This window comes from Eptesicus fuscus, chromosome 5 (assembly GCF_027574615.1).
Source record: "Eptesicus fuscus isolate TK198812 chromosome 5, DD_ASM_mEF_20220401, whole genome shotgun sequence".
Lineage (NCBI taxonomy): Eukaryota > Metazoa > Chordata > Mammalia > Chiroptera > Vespertilionidae > Eptesicus > Eptesicus fuscus.
This window is the reverse complement of record NC_072477.1, coordinates 53,945,065-53,962,634: the sequence shown is the minus strand read 5'-3', so window position 1 is coordinate 53,962,634 and position 17,570 is coordinate 53,945,065. Positions and strand designations below refer to the sequence as shown.

Below are 17,570 nucleotides of genomic sequence, written 5' to 3'. Positions count from 1 at the left end.
TCAGAAACAATGGAGGCCAGAAGGCCACTGTCCTGATTCAGTAATGCTACGTCTATAAATCAGAGGTCTACAGAGCTGCAGCCCCAGTACAGAACTTCTACATATATGTTTACCATCCCAGCCTCATTCCCCAGGCAAGGAAATCAATGGCTACATGTCACTCAGAGTTCGAGGCAGATGTAGAAACAGCTACCAGTTTCCTGACGACTGGTCCAGGGCACCACTCTGCATTTGCTCAGTTCCAGCCAGCATCACAGGTCCTTTTACATTTCTCCTAAGCTTTTGAATTTTAAATAACGAAGCAAGCTTGTTTGTACTGCTCCAGAGAGCTCTAGGACTGGAGCATTCATGCTTGAAAATAAATAATTCATCAACACTTAGGTTATTATAAAGGCCCAATGCACAAAAATTTGTGCAAGAGTAGGCCTTCCTTCTCCCAGCTGCTGGCACTGGCTTCCTTCCAGCACCCAGGACCTGGGCTTCCCTCCTCTGGCCACCAGCAGGCACCTGGGATCCGGGCTAGCTTCCCCCAGGCCACCTGCAGACACCTGGGACCAGGCTGGCTTCCTCCAGGCCGCCCGCAGGCACCCAGGACCCAGCTGGCTTCCCTCTGGCCCTGGCTTCGTCAGGAAGGACGTCCAGAATGACGTCCGGAAGACATCCAGCCTAATTAGCATATTATCCTTTTATTATTATAGATACTAGAGGCCCAGTGCACAAAATTCCTGCATGGGGGAGCATCAGCCCAGCCTGCACCCTCTGGCAATCTGGGACCCCTTGGGGGATGGCAGTTGGACATCCCTCTTGCAATCTGGGACTGCTGGCTCCTAACCACTCGCCTGCCTGCCTGATCACCCCTAACCACTCTGCCTGCCTGCCTGATCACCCCTAACCGCTCACCTGCCTGCCTGATCGCCCCTAACTGCTTGCCTGCCTGCCTGATCACTCCTAACTGCCTCTGCCTTGACCCCATTCAGCGCAGCTTTGTCCAGAAGGACGTCTGGAAGGTTGTTTGGCTGTCCAGTCTAATTAGCATATTATGCTTTTATTATTATAGACTTGAGGCCTAATGCACAAAATTCGGCAAGAGTAGGCCTTCCTTCCCCCGGCTACCAGCACCGGCTTCCCTCTGGCACCCGGGACCCGGGTTTCCCTCCTGCTGCTGGCAGGCATCCGGGCTTCCCTCGCAGCCCTGGATTCGTCCAGAAGGTTGTCCAGTCTAATTAGTATATTACGCTTTTATTATTATAGATTTTTAAAACCCCACTCTCACCCCTAGCCAGTTTGGTTCAGTGGACAGAGCCTTGGCCTGCAGACTAAAGGATCCAGGGTTCAATTCTGGTCAAGGGCAGGTACCTTAGTTACAGGCTTGATCCTTGGTCCAGGTCAGGACGTATGCAGGAAACAACCAATCGATATGTCTCTCACATTGTTTCTCTCTGTCTCCCCCCTCCCTTTCTCTCCCTCTAAAAATCAATGGAAAATATATCCCCTGTGAGAATTCAAAAAATTTTTTTAATATTTTAATCTGAAAAAAAAAAAAAAAAAAAACACTCTCATATTTCAGAATTCTCTGGGATTTCCCTGGGGTTCAAAGCTACGTTCCCAGAGCTCCCGTCAGTCTTCCTGAAGATTGTGGATTTGGCTGAGGTGAGAAAGCAGCTTCTAGCCATCCCACTCCCCAGCCCCCTGCACAGGAATTAACTTGCTGATGAGACCTTTACTAGTACCCCAGAGAAAGTTCTAAATTTCCATGGGTAATCTCTCATCTGTCTCAAGTTTTGAAGATGGAACTAGGCAGACCATCAGGTGCCTCAGGTTAGCAAACTACAGCAAGTATAGCTCTTACTTATTAATACAGGGTAATTTTACAAATATCTTTGATTACATATATATTTCCCCTAATTGTTATCAATAATATTGTTTATAAATGAGCCATATTTTACAAATAAGAACACAGAGGCAAAACCACACTAGAATTCAGGTCTTTTAACACTTGGTCCATGGATCAGTCCATTCTATTACTAATACTGAAATAAAAATTTAGCCATTACTATATAGTTCTATAACCCTAAAAACTTCTCGTTTATTCTAAATTCTGTCCTAAAAAATAATGTAAAAATGAGTTCCTAACACTATTAACATACTTAACTTGTAAATAATGTAAAAGTACAGAAACATGAAGTATTAAATATATATTTTTTAAACATATATCCTACCTCAGTAGCATATGTGGGTGAAGTTGTTTTCTTCCAAGTAATTGATACTTTACCTTCGTTTAGTATGTTTAAATAATAAATACATAATCAATTACTAAAAAAATTATTTTATGTGCAAATAATGTGTAGACATTCTACCCATAAATTCAATTTTCCCGAAAACAATTAGCTTATTAAAAGAAAAGCTCACAAAAATTTTTAAGAGGCTCTGGATACCCCTGCTTCTAAATCATTATTGAGTGAAAAAAATAAAGCCTATTCTACCAGGAATCTCAAGTTAGAATTTTCTCAAAAGTGAAATTGGAGAGCAGAGTGCCATTTCAGAAACGACTATTCAGCACTCACCCCAACATCCACAACTGCCTTTCCAAACAGGCAAACCAGGTCAAAAAAATCCAACAGAATTAGGCTTCCACATGAGGCCATTATGTTCTTCTAATATGTTAATAAACCAAAACATGAAATACTGAAATCAAAATAAAAGATATGAGTACTTGAGGCTAATTATCATACAGATTGTTAGTTCCTTGTCATATCCCTCCTTCTATAAAGTTAATAAAGGGAAGATTTTTACTGCAAAGAACATTTTATTTTATATATCACTAGCCATGAATGTTTGTCATCAGTTACTACATAAATGCTGCCTGGTGCCATTATCCAAGTGGCACCACCATTTTATGTCCACAATTCACTTTGTATTTATAAAATTTTTATAATTTACATAAGTACATCTATCACTGAAGATTTAACATTGAGATGCAATCTAGCATCCATATTACCAGATGTTTTGCAGGTAGTAATGTAGAAGAGATGTATTTTTAATCCCCTTTTCATCTGAGTCACCGTATGTAAAAAATAAATCAATAACTTAGAGCACCTAAGCCTCTAAAGGACATTTCCAATGTGCTCATAGAAACAGTTAAACAGGATTGTCAGAAACAACTTCCATGGCCACATCCTCTTGTAGTTTCTGTACCATTTTGTCTTCCAACTGCTTTCCTTTGCCTTAAAAAAAAAAGAAAAATTAAAAATTTTATCAACTCAATGTGACCTTATAGAACTCATCAACACTTTATAAAGGATCCTGGATGTTTTAAAATAACATTGGCAATTTCTAAGATATTTAAGAATAGTAAATAAACTTGTACAGATCTTATAATATACCACCCATTAAGAAAGCATTCTACTTACATTTGCTCATTTCACCTTCATAACAACTTACATTTTATTTCATTTTAGTTACTGATTTGAGGGGGAGGAGGGGTTTCAGAGAGAGAGAGAAGGAAGGAGGGAGAGAGTTATAGAGACACACCGATCTGTAGTTTCACTTACGTATGCATTCATTGGTTGATTCTTGTATGTGCCCTGACCAGGGATCTAGCCCACAATCTTGACGTATCAGGACAACACTAAACAACTTAGCAACCCGGCCAGGGCACATTTTAAAGAAGAGAAAAGCTGAGGCACAGAGACAGGTGAACTTGCCCAAGAGCACTCAGTTGGTAAGTCCAGTAAGTTAAAGCGATGGAATTTGAACCCTGGCCCTCATGGATCCACGGTCCCTGCTCTAAACACTGTACTACCAACCTCAGAGGGTTATTTAAAAACTTAGATAACAATGTTTCATTCCTGTTGTTTTTTAGGTGTCAGTTTGCAACATCTATATGTGAAACAAATGCTCCAGGATTCTATTTTGTTTTAATAAAATTTGGTACAAACACAACCAAGGTACAACTTTAACACGAATCTACTAAACATGTGCTTACAGAATTTGACCTTCCCTAATAAGCTTTAGGCATGGAATCATTCAGAAATCAAGGCTTTACCTAAATCTCACCAAAGTACTTGGTGACAGCTGAGTAAGCCTAATATGCTAAGTGTCCCACCGTTCATTTGACTGTTCGACCAGTTGCTGTGACACGCACTAACCACCAGGGGGCAGACACTCCGACCAGTAGGTTAGTTTGCTGCTGGGGTTCTGGCTGATCAGGACTGGGCAAGACGGGCCTGACAGGCCCTGGAGCCCTTCAGTGGTCCCTGCCCGGCCCTGATCGTGCACCGGTGGGGTCCCAGATTGTGAGAGGGCGCAGGCCAGATTGAGGGACCCCACTGGTGCACGAATCTGTGCACCAAGCCTCTAATAAGTTACATAAACACAAAGAGGTTTTAATACAAAACTGTAGTTCTCAAAACTTACATTATCAGAATTGCCTGGAGAACTACTTAAAGAACAGAGGCCCAGAATCAAAGGGCCAGAGCCTCTGTATTTATGCTAAGTTCCCCAAGTAATTCCCATACTGACCAGTCTGAGAACCACTAACATAGAACACTGTCCTTTAATAAAAACAGGTATGAGGCAAAACTGTCTATGAAATTGTTACTCAACTCATTTTGATTAACTTGGATAACTTACAGAAAAGATTTTATGAAGGAGAAAAAAAAAACACATGTAAAAAAATTGACTTAAACTGGGAAATAGACTGAATAACTTATAACTATTTAACAAAGTCATATCACAAATGTTCTGAGATAACATTTACATGAAAAAATACTCAATCTTAAAGAGCTAATTGATACCAAATTACATAGGCCACAAAAATCTAGATTTTTTTCATCTCTCTACTTAAAGCAGAGAATTCCTACACAATGCTTTACTTACATGCAAAAGGTGCCCGGATGAGATGGATGTTTTGCTTAACTTCTTTGATGTCCTGAGCTTTCTGTAGTTCTTTATTTTTCTTCAACCTAGGGTAGCAACATTTAACGCCAAGATTTCAGTTACTAAAACTTTAGACATTAATCTGTAATTTTTAAAAATAAAATTTACTAATTAAATAAGCCATATAGATGAGGAATTGGAACTCAATTATTTTCTAGTTACAAATTAGCTTAAATAAGATTCTCCTACACTACAAACTTGTTCATTCAGTGTATACCTAGTACCTAATAGGAAATAAAATGAGGACTCAATATATATTTGTGGAGTGAATGAAGGAATGAGATTGAAGGAAGAAAATAAATTTCAGAGATCAATGTCTATTATATACATGTAGTGCAAATCTTCTAGAGCCTCGATCATCTCTCCTCAAATAGAGAGCAGTCTTGTTACCTAATTTTTTAAATCATTCAGTAATTACAAGAGCACAAACTCATAAGACATTCAACAAAAAACTAACAGACTTGTTCCCAAACATTTTGGCCCCTTCTCTGTAATGCTTTAACTATCTTTTAAAGCTAAAAAGCTGTTGGTGCCGCGCCCCTGGGTCCAGGAGAGGCCACGCACCCCTGGGTCCGGGTGAGGCTGGATCCCGGGCCCGGGTGAGGCCACGCACACCTGGGTCTGGGTGAGGCCATGCGCCCCGGGGCCCGGGTGATGATGGGTCCCAGGTCCAGGTGAGGCTGCGCGCCCCTGAGTCCGGGTGAAGCCGCGCCCCTGGGCCCGGGTGAGACCAAACCAGAGGGAGTCGGACCTGCATTACCACCATTTGTCCACCATCCAGAGCTGAAAAGTCAGTGCCGATATGTACACATATGGAACTGGTGGACATTGAAATCGGGTCTCAAAAGAACTGTTGGTCCAGAAAGAAACTTACTACAGACTGATCCATTTGCCTGTCAGCATAACTATTATTGCTCGTCTCACATTCAGTTCTTATAAGTATATCTCTAGTGACACATGATCTCACTCATCTAGGGGAAATGATGAACAACATAGACTGATGAACAAGAACAGACCCAGAAACAAGGAGGCATCGATCGGACTGTCGGGCCTCAGAGGGAGGGGAGGGGAGGGTGGGGATAGGGGGGAGAGATCAACCAGGGGACTTGTGTGCATGCATACGAGCCTAGCCGGTGGTTGGGGACAACAGGGGGGTGGGGGCATCCGTGGGGAGGGGTGGGGATGGGAATGGGGGGATGAGGACAAATAAGTGACACCTTAATCAATAAAGAAATTTAAAAATTAAAATAAATAAATAAATAAATAAAAAGCTGTTGGTGCATACTTCTTTTCTATGACAGCCTGCCATAGAGACAAGGATTAAAGTAAATGTGAAAAAATGCTAATAGAATATGCAAGAGTTATTTATACTATTCTTACCAGTTTTTGTAAATCTAAAGTTATGTGGAAAAAAAAACATGCCTCTAAATGTCTACTAGCAATTATTTTTCCAAGAGTTACTCTATACATATATTCATACCTGTTCATTATAAATTTAGCTTGACGTTTCTGTTTGATCTCTTCAACTCTCTTCATTGCATCAACTACAAAAAAATTAATAAGAGTTAGCAAATTATTCACATTCAAGCAAGAATTTAACAATAACTTTTTTATTCTTTATTCTGATTTAGAAATTGATTAAATGAAAAACTCATTTTTTAAAAAACCCTACTAAAACAGCTGAGGTACCCTTTGCTGACATCACTGTTAGCTATTTTTTACAAGTATCATTTCTCTAAGTTTTGTTTTACAAAAGCTTTTGCTACTAAATTGTCCTTCTATAGTAAAGCAGTCTAATGCTTTTCAAATTTTATTCTACAGAGAACTCAGATTAATAGCAACTAATACCATTCTCAGCTTGTCATCTCCATAAATGAAAGACAGCACCTTCCCGGTCACAAAGACCAGTTTTCCTTCAAGTACCTGGGAGATAATCAGCACATTACGAATACTGGTAAAATGAACCAGTCAACCACTAAAATCCAACTGTTTTGGAAAATGTGTACAGAAGCTGAGCCCAACTACGCTCTAGTATCTATATCAGCACTGTCCAATGTAAGATACACCACATATGTAATTTTAAATTTCTAGCAGACACATTAAAAAGAAACAGGTCAACATTAAATTTAATGATATATTTTGTTTCACCCAACATATCTAGAATATTGTCATTTCAACATGCAATCAGTATAAAAAATTATTAGAGACATTTTCTGCTTGCTTTCATACTAAGTTCAAAAACCACATGTATTTTGTATTTACAGCACATCTCAATGCAGACTAGCCACATTTCAAGTGCTTAGCAGACCCAGTGGCTAGTAGCTACCATAATGGACAACATACTCCCAATCTAGCTTCTTAAAGTATCGTCTGTAGAGAGAAGTATAGCAAGATATTCACAGTCTTAAAGGATCCCCCCACAATAGAGTTATTAGTTACAAAGGGCAAAACACAAACTTTACAGTGTGGGAACCTGGAAGACACCCCTTTAGCCAAAGATCAAAGTTAGCACTGCTAGTAATAGGACTAATGAACAGCAGGTGTCTCCTGACAGAACAATGACAAGAACTTCCCATTACTTTAAACCAAATACCTGGCCTATATTCTTCAAAACGGTCAATTTCGTGAAATATGAAAATAAACTCAGGAACTGTTCCAAACTGAATGAGACTAAAACAGACAGGACATGTACTATTCTAGCAACTTTTGCAATAAAAGATATTGGGACAATTAGAAAAATCTAAACAGGTCTAAGATTAAATGATACTACTCTATCAATGTTAATTTCTTGATTCTAATAATTAGACTGTGGCTTTATGAGAGAATGTTCTATTTTTCGGAAATACTTATCAAGCTATTTAGGGACAGAGGAGCGTATGTAGGCAACTTAAAAGTTCAGAAAAAAAAGTATAGAAGGAAGGAAAGGGAGAGAGAGAGAGAGAAGAAAAGGTAAATTTAACATTCAGGGAATCTGGATAAAGGTATCAGAGGATTCTACTACTGCTACCTCTGTTTAGTCTGAAATTATGTCAAACAAAAACTTTTATTCCAGCAACATTGGCATCACCTGGGAGTTTGTTAGAAATGCAAAATCTTAGGTCCCACCCAAACTGTATCAGAATGTGCATTTTAATAAGATCCCCATGGTGCCTCTGGCATTAAGATGATGTTTATATGAATAACTCTAAGACAATGTCAACTCTAAATCTGCACATGCTGTGGCTTAGAATAATACAAGATGCGGCAAAAAATAGGTTTATAGTTGTTTGTATGGAAAATAATACAATAATTAATAAATAATAAAAGAATAAACTGTGTTTCACGTACTCACAACTGTAAACCTACTTTTGCCCTACACTGTATGCTTGATATGTAACGTTTTTCCTTCTTTCTTTGCCTTTCACAGCAAAAAATGATACAGGCAAGTTCTACTACTCAGAAGCATTTTCATACTTTGAAGTTACTCAGAAGGGAAATAACACAAGTGGCAGGTAAATCGTTTCCAAGAATAAGATACTGCATTTCTGGATATTCCAGAAGACCAAAAACTTTTAAACATAAGCATCTAATAAGTATTAAAAATTTATCTGCAATACAGAGACATGGATAAAATACAAATTATTCTTCCTATTCTTCCTACTATTACTGCTTTCAAAGTTCTCCTACTGCTGTTTCTGTAGATATCCGCTTCTTAACAAAGATTGCTCAGTGCACATCTTCACACAATTTGATAATATAAGCAATAAATGTAAAACTGTCAATTGCCTAGTTTACAGACAAGATGATATTGAAATAGGGAGTGTGGGGAATCAAGAAATCTTTTATAAGTTTTTTTTCTGGAACTCTACTAACAGCTATTATTGTGTAAGCCAGCAGGAAATAGTTTTAAGTTCCAAAAGACTCATACAGTCTAACCAGGAGTTCTTTGGAAAGTCTATTTTTAAGATCCCAATACAAAAGGACATCAGAATCTGTGTAGGAAAAAAATACTCAATAGAGCACCGCTTCTTACAGAACTTGCAGAAGTATAAACGAGTGGGGCAAGGGCATGAGACTGTGATGACAGGGGAACCAATTGCCACCTAACAGAAGCACTGAAATAGGAGAACTCGGCAAAATGCACCGAGGGGGCAGGGACTGTGTGCACCCTGTTCATCTTCACATGCTCGCATCAGCGCTAACTGTTCAAGTATATGAGTCTCAGAGCACATTATTTATAGCGATCAATGTAAATAACACAAAACCAGCATGGAGGGTCATAGTAACTGAATATCCACATACCACTAAAATAAGATATGCATCTCAGTTTCAACATCAAGCTGAATAACCACTAAGTAACAGTAGTTATAAAATACGTCAGGGTGATATGCAGCTACTATCGTCAAGGAGTAACAAAAGAGAAAACAAAGTCCAAAATGAAATATAGCTCCATGGGGTCCAGAAATGCTTTATGATCCTCCAATAATGACCTTGACAGGACTGCCTTTTGGAATCAATTTAAGAATCCTATGAAAAATGTGTAACTATGTGAGGTGACGGATGTTAACTAGACTTACTGTGATCATTTCTCCACATATACAAATATCAAATCATTATGTTGTACAGCTGAAACCAATGTAGTGTTATATGGCAATTATATCAAATAAAAAAGAATCCTATGAAGTTATTGATCTCTTTAGAAATCTGAGTTTTAAACAGTGTTATTTCTAAGCCAAATAAACCAAATAAAATCAACTGCTTTCCAGAAAAATTCTTCCTCCAATTACAAAATTTTTAAAACTTTAAAAAAATTTTTTAAAAGGAAGAAAAAAGAAGATACCAAGCAGAATTAGTGCTATGTGCAACAGGCAATTCTAAAACTGGACTCTGATTCCTCCACACAGTTCAGGAAGGTAAAGCTTTAGAGGGTGACAAATACCACCACAAATGCCCATATTTCAATTCCTCTCCTGAATTCTTGTGACTGACTGGTTGAGAAAAAGGTGTTGAAAGGGATGCCCTGTCTGTGATCCATTACAAACTAAAAAAGTTTAGAGAATGCTAAGCTTTAGGGACTACTAGTTAACAAACTACATCACCCTCAACACAAGACAAGAAATGGCTAAAGACATCAAGGCAGGAAGAAAAGGCAGGGGCAGGGGCCATAAACACACACAAACAGTGGAATCTACAGCTATCTTAACTCAATTTTACTACATGTGTGCTTTCTGTCATCTCTGCCTACTTAAAAAAACACAAAAACTACAAGAACAAGATATTGCTTTTAATTTCAGTAAATTTCAGTAAATTCAGTAAAATTACTAGCTATAGCTTCATTTTTACCTAAGACTTTCTGATAGAAAATTTATAATTATCACCATGAGTGCTGAACTTTTTAATTTTACCAAATCACTCAATTTTACATAATACACTATATCTCTAAATCAAATCATCTCAACTTATAAAGTGTGCTAGGTTTTGTGTATATTTTAACTATACCACACTCACCCAACAAAATATTCTCTCTCTTTATTTTTCTTCAGATTTCTGGATGTTTTGTGTGTGAGCACTTCAAATATTATCAAATTTAATAATTACATTATTTTTATAATGGACACATCAGCCACTTGGGGAAAGGATTTTGAGTAGCTTATGAAAATTCCTGGCATTCCCTTGTGACTTACTCGTTTTATTCCACAGCTCTCGCTGGTATTTGACAGGTTCATTTCTGCGTTTTTCAAATTCAAATGAATTATCCTGTAAAAGGGGGACAGATTTGGTTTTTACAGAGGTACGAAGGAAACATTTCTTAAAATTTATTCTCCTTTTCACAAGCATTCAGAATGTATTAAATTATGGACACACATTAAGATTCGCCCGAGGGTGATCCCAACAATACGAGTTTTTAAACCTTTTCTCCTTTACACACCACGATGTACAAGACAGCCCTACTGAAAACATTTCTCTATATCCAAGTGATTCTCAAAGGGAGGGAAGGGAAGAGCTCAAACTTGATTCCTCAGGAGAGGCATTTAGCACTCATGGAATCAAACAAATTGAAAAAGCTTCCCTAACTTCCCATTCCTAGATGAGATCACAGTCAGAAAACTTTGTATTAGGCTGAACCATATGAAATTACCATTATTCATAGATCAAAAGAATCAAACATTGAGAATTTCATGTGGTTCAACCTAAATATCCATCATGCTTATATATTTGAAGACCTATACTCCTTTGTGCTAAAGGATAAAGCCATGAAGCTACACATCTTCAAGGCAATATAATGCTACTCTACATGACATAAGCTTTGCCCTGAAATTCTTCAGGTCCCTTCTTAATGTAGTTGGTATTTTGACAGTTAATAATCCTATTTATCTTAAAACATGCAAAACAATTTTGGAAAAACTACAGGTATTTATTGATTTCCAAATCTACCTAACAGGAATATGGAACAGCACTAACTCTGTGTCTGGCTAGTTCATTTATAATACACATGACTCTTATTTAGATCACAACAACATCAACAATGACAAGGTTACCAGCAAGTGACTGGGACCGTTATCCTTTCTTCATTCATATAGTTGCCACCTACAGTTGAAGTACTTGTTTCTTCTTGCCCATACAGAAAATTACTTTTCTAAAGGTAACTATAATTTGGCCTTGCATCTTGTCAAAAACTACTCATTACATTCATTGAAAACCTCTGGTTTTGTTAAGGAAGCCAGCAAAGGGCTTCAAGGCAATTCTTAAGATACTGCCCTTAAGGAGTAGGGGGGTGGGAAAACAGCCGTGGGTTTGGGGGAAGAGGAAGTCATGGAGGGAGGGGACAGTTTAGATCTTCCTCCCTCGAGGGTAGCCTGTGCAGCAGCGTTCAGCTCCTCCCTTTGAAGGGGCTGAATGTGGACAAGCTTCCCCGGATCCTATGACCAATTTAGGAACAGCAGCAATATGACGACAGGGACTCACACACGAAATTTCCTCCTCACAGCAATACTACGAACTAACTTCTCCGCTCTCAGACACAGAGTCCTGCTAAGGAAATCTACACTGAGTGGCCAGGTTATTATGACCACCTGACGTTTGTAGTCGTACACGGCATTGTATGGGATATGGAAGCCGAAGGCCTGTTCGAACACCTTTGCTGTCTGCAGTTACCAAGATAAAACGTCTCCAATTCGTACAGGAACACAAGGATTGGACAGTCGAGCACTGGAAAAAAGTCATGTAGCCCGATGAGTCACGTTTCCAGTTGCATCATGCAGATGGCAGAGTGAGAATTTTGCAGAAACAGCATGAAAGCATGCACCCCACATGCATGAGTACAACCCTTTAAGCTGGTGGGGGCAGTGTTATGGTTTCGGGCATGTTTTCCTGGCATGATTTGGGCCCTTTAATTCGTGTGGAACAACGTCTGAATAGCACAACATACCTAAGTATCATTGCTGATCAAGTTCATCCTATCATGTTGATGGCGTATCTCAATGGAGATGGCTTCTTCCAACAAGACAATGCGCCATGCCACGGTGCTCATATTGTGCAGGAGTGCTTTCAAGAACATGAGGGAGACTTTACCTTGCTTAGGTGGCCCCCACAATCACCAGATATCAATCCAATTGAGCATTTGTGGGACGAAGTTAAAAGAGCCATCAGGCAGCTGGTTCCACAACCATCAAATCTCACAGAACTGGACAGTGCTATTCATCAGGCATGGTGTCAGATTCCTCGCATCACCTTTCAACATCTCGTGGAGTCAATGTCAAGAAGAATCGCCGCAGTATTGAAGGCAAAAGGTGGCCCAACGAAGTACTGATGGGGTGGTCATAATAATCTGGCCACTCAGTGTATATACTGATAAGTGAGTCTATTACAAATCTCATCTGAGTCCTCACTGCTGTTCAAGAATCCTTTAATTAATTTTTAACTTCCTCTCAAAATCCCTAAGCAGCAATTTCCAACTTTACCCTTTTCTTTGAAAGAGCTAAAAATAGTTTTTTGAGAATAAGAAAAATCACTTCCACAAACTGGATTACAATTCTTTTTCCCTTTTCAGAATTCTACAGATTTATGGATTTTAGGATCATGTAAGAATTCTTACTATACCCAAATACAAAAAAGTCATTCATCAATCATGTTGTAGGAAGCTTTGTTATACTTAATTAAATCACATACCCCCCCACCCCCCCCCTCGCAAAAAAATTTTTAAACTGTAAAAACTATACTCACCACTGTGAGCTCTTTACCAGCTGCTTTACGGAAAGCTTTAGTCCACCTCACCTTTCGAGGATTGCGCTTCTTTTTAAAGTTTTTATGACACTTGGATTTACAAAACCTGAACACCTACAAGAAAAGTTAAAATAGTGAGAAGTCAATATTAAAGTTTTTTCTATCATAGGGTATTACCCCTCCCAGATAAAATATACTGTAAAGTCTGAGAAATGACAATGTTTCTCACTCGCAATTGCTTCTAATTACCATACTATTAAGAAATATATGGACATAGCAGGTTAAATGGAAATTGAACTATTTTTTTACTATCAAGCATCATCATAAATAAAAGCTGAGGGCCCTGAAAATATGGTTAAAAACTACCATTTTTATAAAATAACAGTAAAAACCTTATAATGATCTTGAATCAGAAATAGTTTTAAGGAAAGTCATTTATTTAAATCACTTCCCATTTCACAATAATTCTCAAAATTCACTTTCTATATACCTCAGCCGGGGTAAAAGTTTCAAGCCACCATCCCGAAATCTCCTTTGGTTCTTTCCATCCTTACACAAAATAATTTCAAAAAAGCAACTAAAACTGGCTATAGATTTGTTTTCTAAAATCTACTTGGAAGAATCTTCATTACTACTTTAATTCTCCACCTTAGTAATGCTTACAATTTAAGGATGCCTCAATGTGCTCCTAAAATGGATTATTGGGACTCATTGTGTAAGTCTAAAATGCATTATTTTGTTACTTTGTAATGTCTTAAAACACATTACAATTTGTGTGTTACCAAAAGAAATAGGAAGAGAAAAGGTAATTTTTTTTTAGTTAAATTATCACACCTGAGAAGATGTGACCCAGTTTTAAAAATAAATCAAAATGAGGTATAAACATTTCAAACTTAAATAAGGCAAAATACTTGAATATGTCACAAGCCAAAATACTTTTCATTTTATGTATACTTTCCTCTATGGGGAACTTCAAGCAGGTCATTATACACACTAGGACATACTTTTCTTAGAAATGGTCAATACTAGGTTAATCTAATCTAGGCTCCTCCTGGAGAGCCCTCTTTGGAGAGACATGAGTGAAAGTTTGTCTACATTCTTGAATTAATTTCAAGTAACAAGAAAATATAAGAACTACTGTAGTCTCCTGGAGTGACTCACTATGAAATCACTATCAGTAAAATTTCTTTGAGCATTTCCAGCCCAAAGTATTATAACCTTTTTAAGTAAAAGCCTCCTATGTCTAATACTTACTAGATAACTCCTAGACATATTCCCATTTCTGAGATCTATCTAATGAGGGATTTGAACTTGTCCTGGGTCTCCTCAATTCCAGAAAGAGCCCATGGGAAGTTATAGGGAAGTCTATTTGAACTCCAAACCTATATAGACATTATCTGACAAGCACAATGAAACATCTGAAGAGGGGATGGGGATTCAATTGGCAAATAAGGTGCATCTACTATGTGCCTGGTGTTATATTAGGTATAGGGATACAAGAATAACTAAAACATAAATCCCTACCTTGAGAACTTAGGCTAGCAAGCTAAGTATGATAAAGTCTCACTTTGCAAATAAGAGATCGAGATCAGACTAGGACAGTGGTAGGCAAACTCATTAGTCAACAGAGCGGCAAACCGCAGCTCGTGAGCCGCATGTGGCTCGAGAGCCGCAGTTTGGCGACCACTGGACTAAGATATAAAAAATGGGACAAAGCTATATACAATAATCATGTATAAAGTAATATGGAAAAACACAATAAGGTGATTAAATCTCACCTACAAGGTAATCCTGTTTGGTGGGTGGATTATGTGTGAGACAAAGCTCCGAAGGCTCAAGTCTCCCTTTTAATTTTGTCCTCTAGCATCATCCTATCTTCAACGTGCAAACAAATGATCCATCTAATCACACCTCAGTCCTTTGACCCTTTCTTATTCCACCAATTCAACATTTATTAAGCACTCAGTAGGGTGTATGTATTTTTCCTGTTTAAAACTATGTGAAAATATGGAGCATTATCACTAATTCTACCTTTAAGAAGCTACCTAAGAAGTGTAAGAGGGGAAGTCTCTGTGAAAGATGGCCTCAAAAGCTAAGAGCATAAAGGCAGAAAGACTAGTTAGGGGGCTAGAAAAATGACAGGTGCCGAGCCTGGAACCAGGGCAGGAAAAGAGAAAGCAAAGACACCACTCACTATCCTTTGCAAAGGCAGAATGAATAGCACTCTTAACAACTAGATACAAAAGGTGAAAGATCCAAAGATGACTCTTACATTTCTAGCAAAGCTGTCTAGCAGATGAGAGATATTAATTCAGAGAGCAAAATGATCTGAGGTAGTAAGGAACGCTCCTTCAGTGGGCTCACTGTGAGGTACAAACAGGATTACCCAGTCAGGTGGAAAATTCAGAACTGGAGCTAAGGAGATACAGATTTGGGATTCATCAACACAGATAAAAGGAGACACAGGCATGCCTCATTTTATTGCACTTCACTATATGGCACTTCACAGGTGTTGCGCTTTTTTACCAAAAGAGTATGACTCACTTCATCGTGGTGGTCTGGAACCGAATCTACAATATCTCCAAGGTGTGCCTGTACTTTTCCTTCATTCGTGCTTCAGCGTCTCCACTACTTGTAACTTCTCCAATCGATTTGTTCTGCTCCACTGGTCTTCCCTATCCTTCCCTACGACTACCTACCTCACCGACCTGAACTTCCCAGGTGTCTGTCAGATCAACATCCAGCTCTAGATAGCTGCTCCCACATCTGTGGTTCTAATGCCAACACCCAGCTGACAAGCACTGCTGGTCAAAAACCATAAAATCATGACGACCAGATCATCTACAAAGCCACAGTGAATTTGACTCCAAGCTGGCAATGATTCATTTTATATTCTCTTTTTGTTTATTATCGTCTTCTTATTGCTCTTTCAAGTACCCAAACATAGATTTGGTCTCTCACTTTCAGGAAGAACCCTTGCTCCTGATTTAATGAGCTCAGTATCTTCCGGCTATAATAGAGAGATAACGCAGTGAAGTAGGAACTGTAATTCCTTAACATGTCAAAATCACCTCCCAATTCATGCATTGTTCACAAAGTCTTTCACAACCAGCCCTTACGGTGTATCGATATGTGTGTTACCTTATGTTTACAGATTAACCTTTTTGCAAATACTCTTACATTTGTATTTATAGCCCTACCCCAAGCCTCTATTACCACCCACGATGCTTCGTCCTGAGCCTTTGCTCAAACTGCTCACTTTCCTTCCACCTAGAATGCCCTCTCCACACTTGCTCATGCACAGTTCAAGATCCAGGATAAATGTCATCTCCTTTCCGGGCCCTCTCATATATACGACCCCCCCCCCCCCACACACACACACACACACACACACTCACCTCCAATAACTGCATAATACATAAGCCTACTAAGCCTAAATGAATGAAACATCTCCATCAACCTCTACACACTCTGGACAGTCCCAAGGCTTCTTCACCTCTCTGCTGCGGACATTAGCAACGACGCCTGACTGGCCACACGTCCAACAAAGCTTACTGAGCTGTAGAGCGGCCACACCGCCCCGCTCCTCCGGAACCTCGCAGCAGCCAACCTCGCCCAAGGGTGGCCTGGTGACCAGCTCCGTTCCGGACGCCCGCAAGGCGAAACTCCGCAGGCGGGAGGTCGAGGCCGGAGCTGATGCAAAGCCCCCCTCTCTCGGGGGGAAAGCGGGGACCCCGGCCCAACGCCGCGGGCGCAGCGGTGCGCTGCGGCCCTGGCACCTCACCTTGCAGTCGTTGCGGACGAACATCATGCCGTGGCCCGGGTATATGGGCCCGGAACAGAAGTAACACTTTTCTATACGCATGTCGAACGCGCGTGGGGACCCGCCACCCAAACGCCGAGCGTGAAAGGAAGTGACGTAGCGCCGTCGCAGGAAGTGGTTCTTCTTCCAAGTTCCCGACCCGGAAGAGGCGAACGTCCGGCTGCCGGGGCCTCGGGAGAGCGATCCGGACCTGACGGCGCCCCCGCGTGGCCGCGCCGGCAAAAACACTGCCGGGGGCGCAGGCGCAGGGCTGCCGCGTCAGCCTCGCCGCCGCCGGTGGGAAAAGCGACACCTGGCTGTGTGCTGTCTACCGAGCGCGCTTTCTCACAGCGCCTAGTTTTCTTCTCTACCCTACGCTGTCCCCGGTTTGCGCTTTGCCTCATAGGTCTTTCCCCGCCCTGGGTTGTCCCTGCAAACTCCTTTCTCCATGCCCTTCCTTCCCTTCCCCAGGCCCGCCCCACATTCCCGCCCCAAACCCTCCTGCCTGGCGCCCGTGGCGAGAACCTCCGCTCCTTGGGACGCTGCGACGGCGCCGCTGAGGCTCTGAGGCTCGGTGGGTTTTACCAGCAATTTTTAAAAGACTTACAGTGCTGTTCTCCATCTTTGC

At 40.1% G+C, this 17,570-nt stretch overlaps 1 protein-coding gene across 1 annotated transcript; it reads right to left on the bottom strand.

Moving 5' to 3' along the window:
- Positions 1 to 2,306: 2,306 nt before the first annotated feature.
- On the bottom strand, positions 2,307 to 17,041 carry RSL24D1 (ribosomal L24 domain containing 1). The gene is made up of 6 exons (XM_008143164.3): positions 16,925 to 17,041; positions 13,141 to 13,254; positions 10,602 to 10,674; positions 6,419 to 6,482; positions 4,879 to 4,964; positions 2,307 to 3,224 (listed from the first exon to the last, which is right to left on the bottom strand). The coding sequence occupies exons 1-6, from the start codon at positions 17,003 to 17,005 to the stop codon at positions 3,139 to 3,141; spliced, it is 504 nt and encodes a 167-aa protein (XP_008141386.1). The 5' UTR covers positions 17,006 to 17,041; the 3' UTR covers positions 2,307 to 3,138.
- Positions 17,042 to 17,570: the final 529 nt, after the last annotated feature.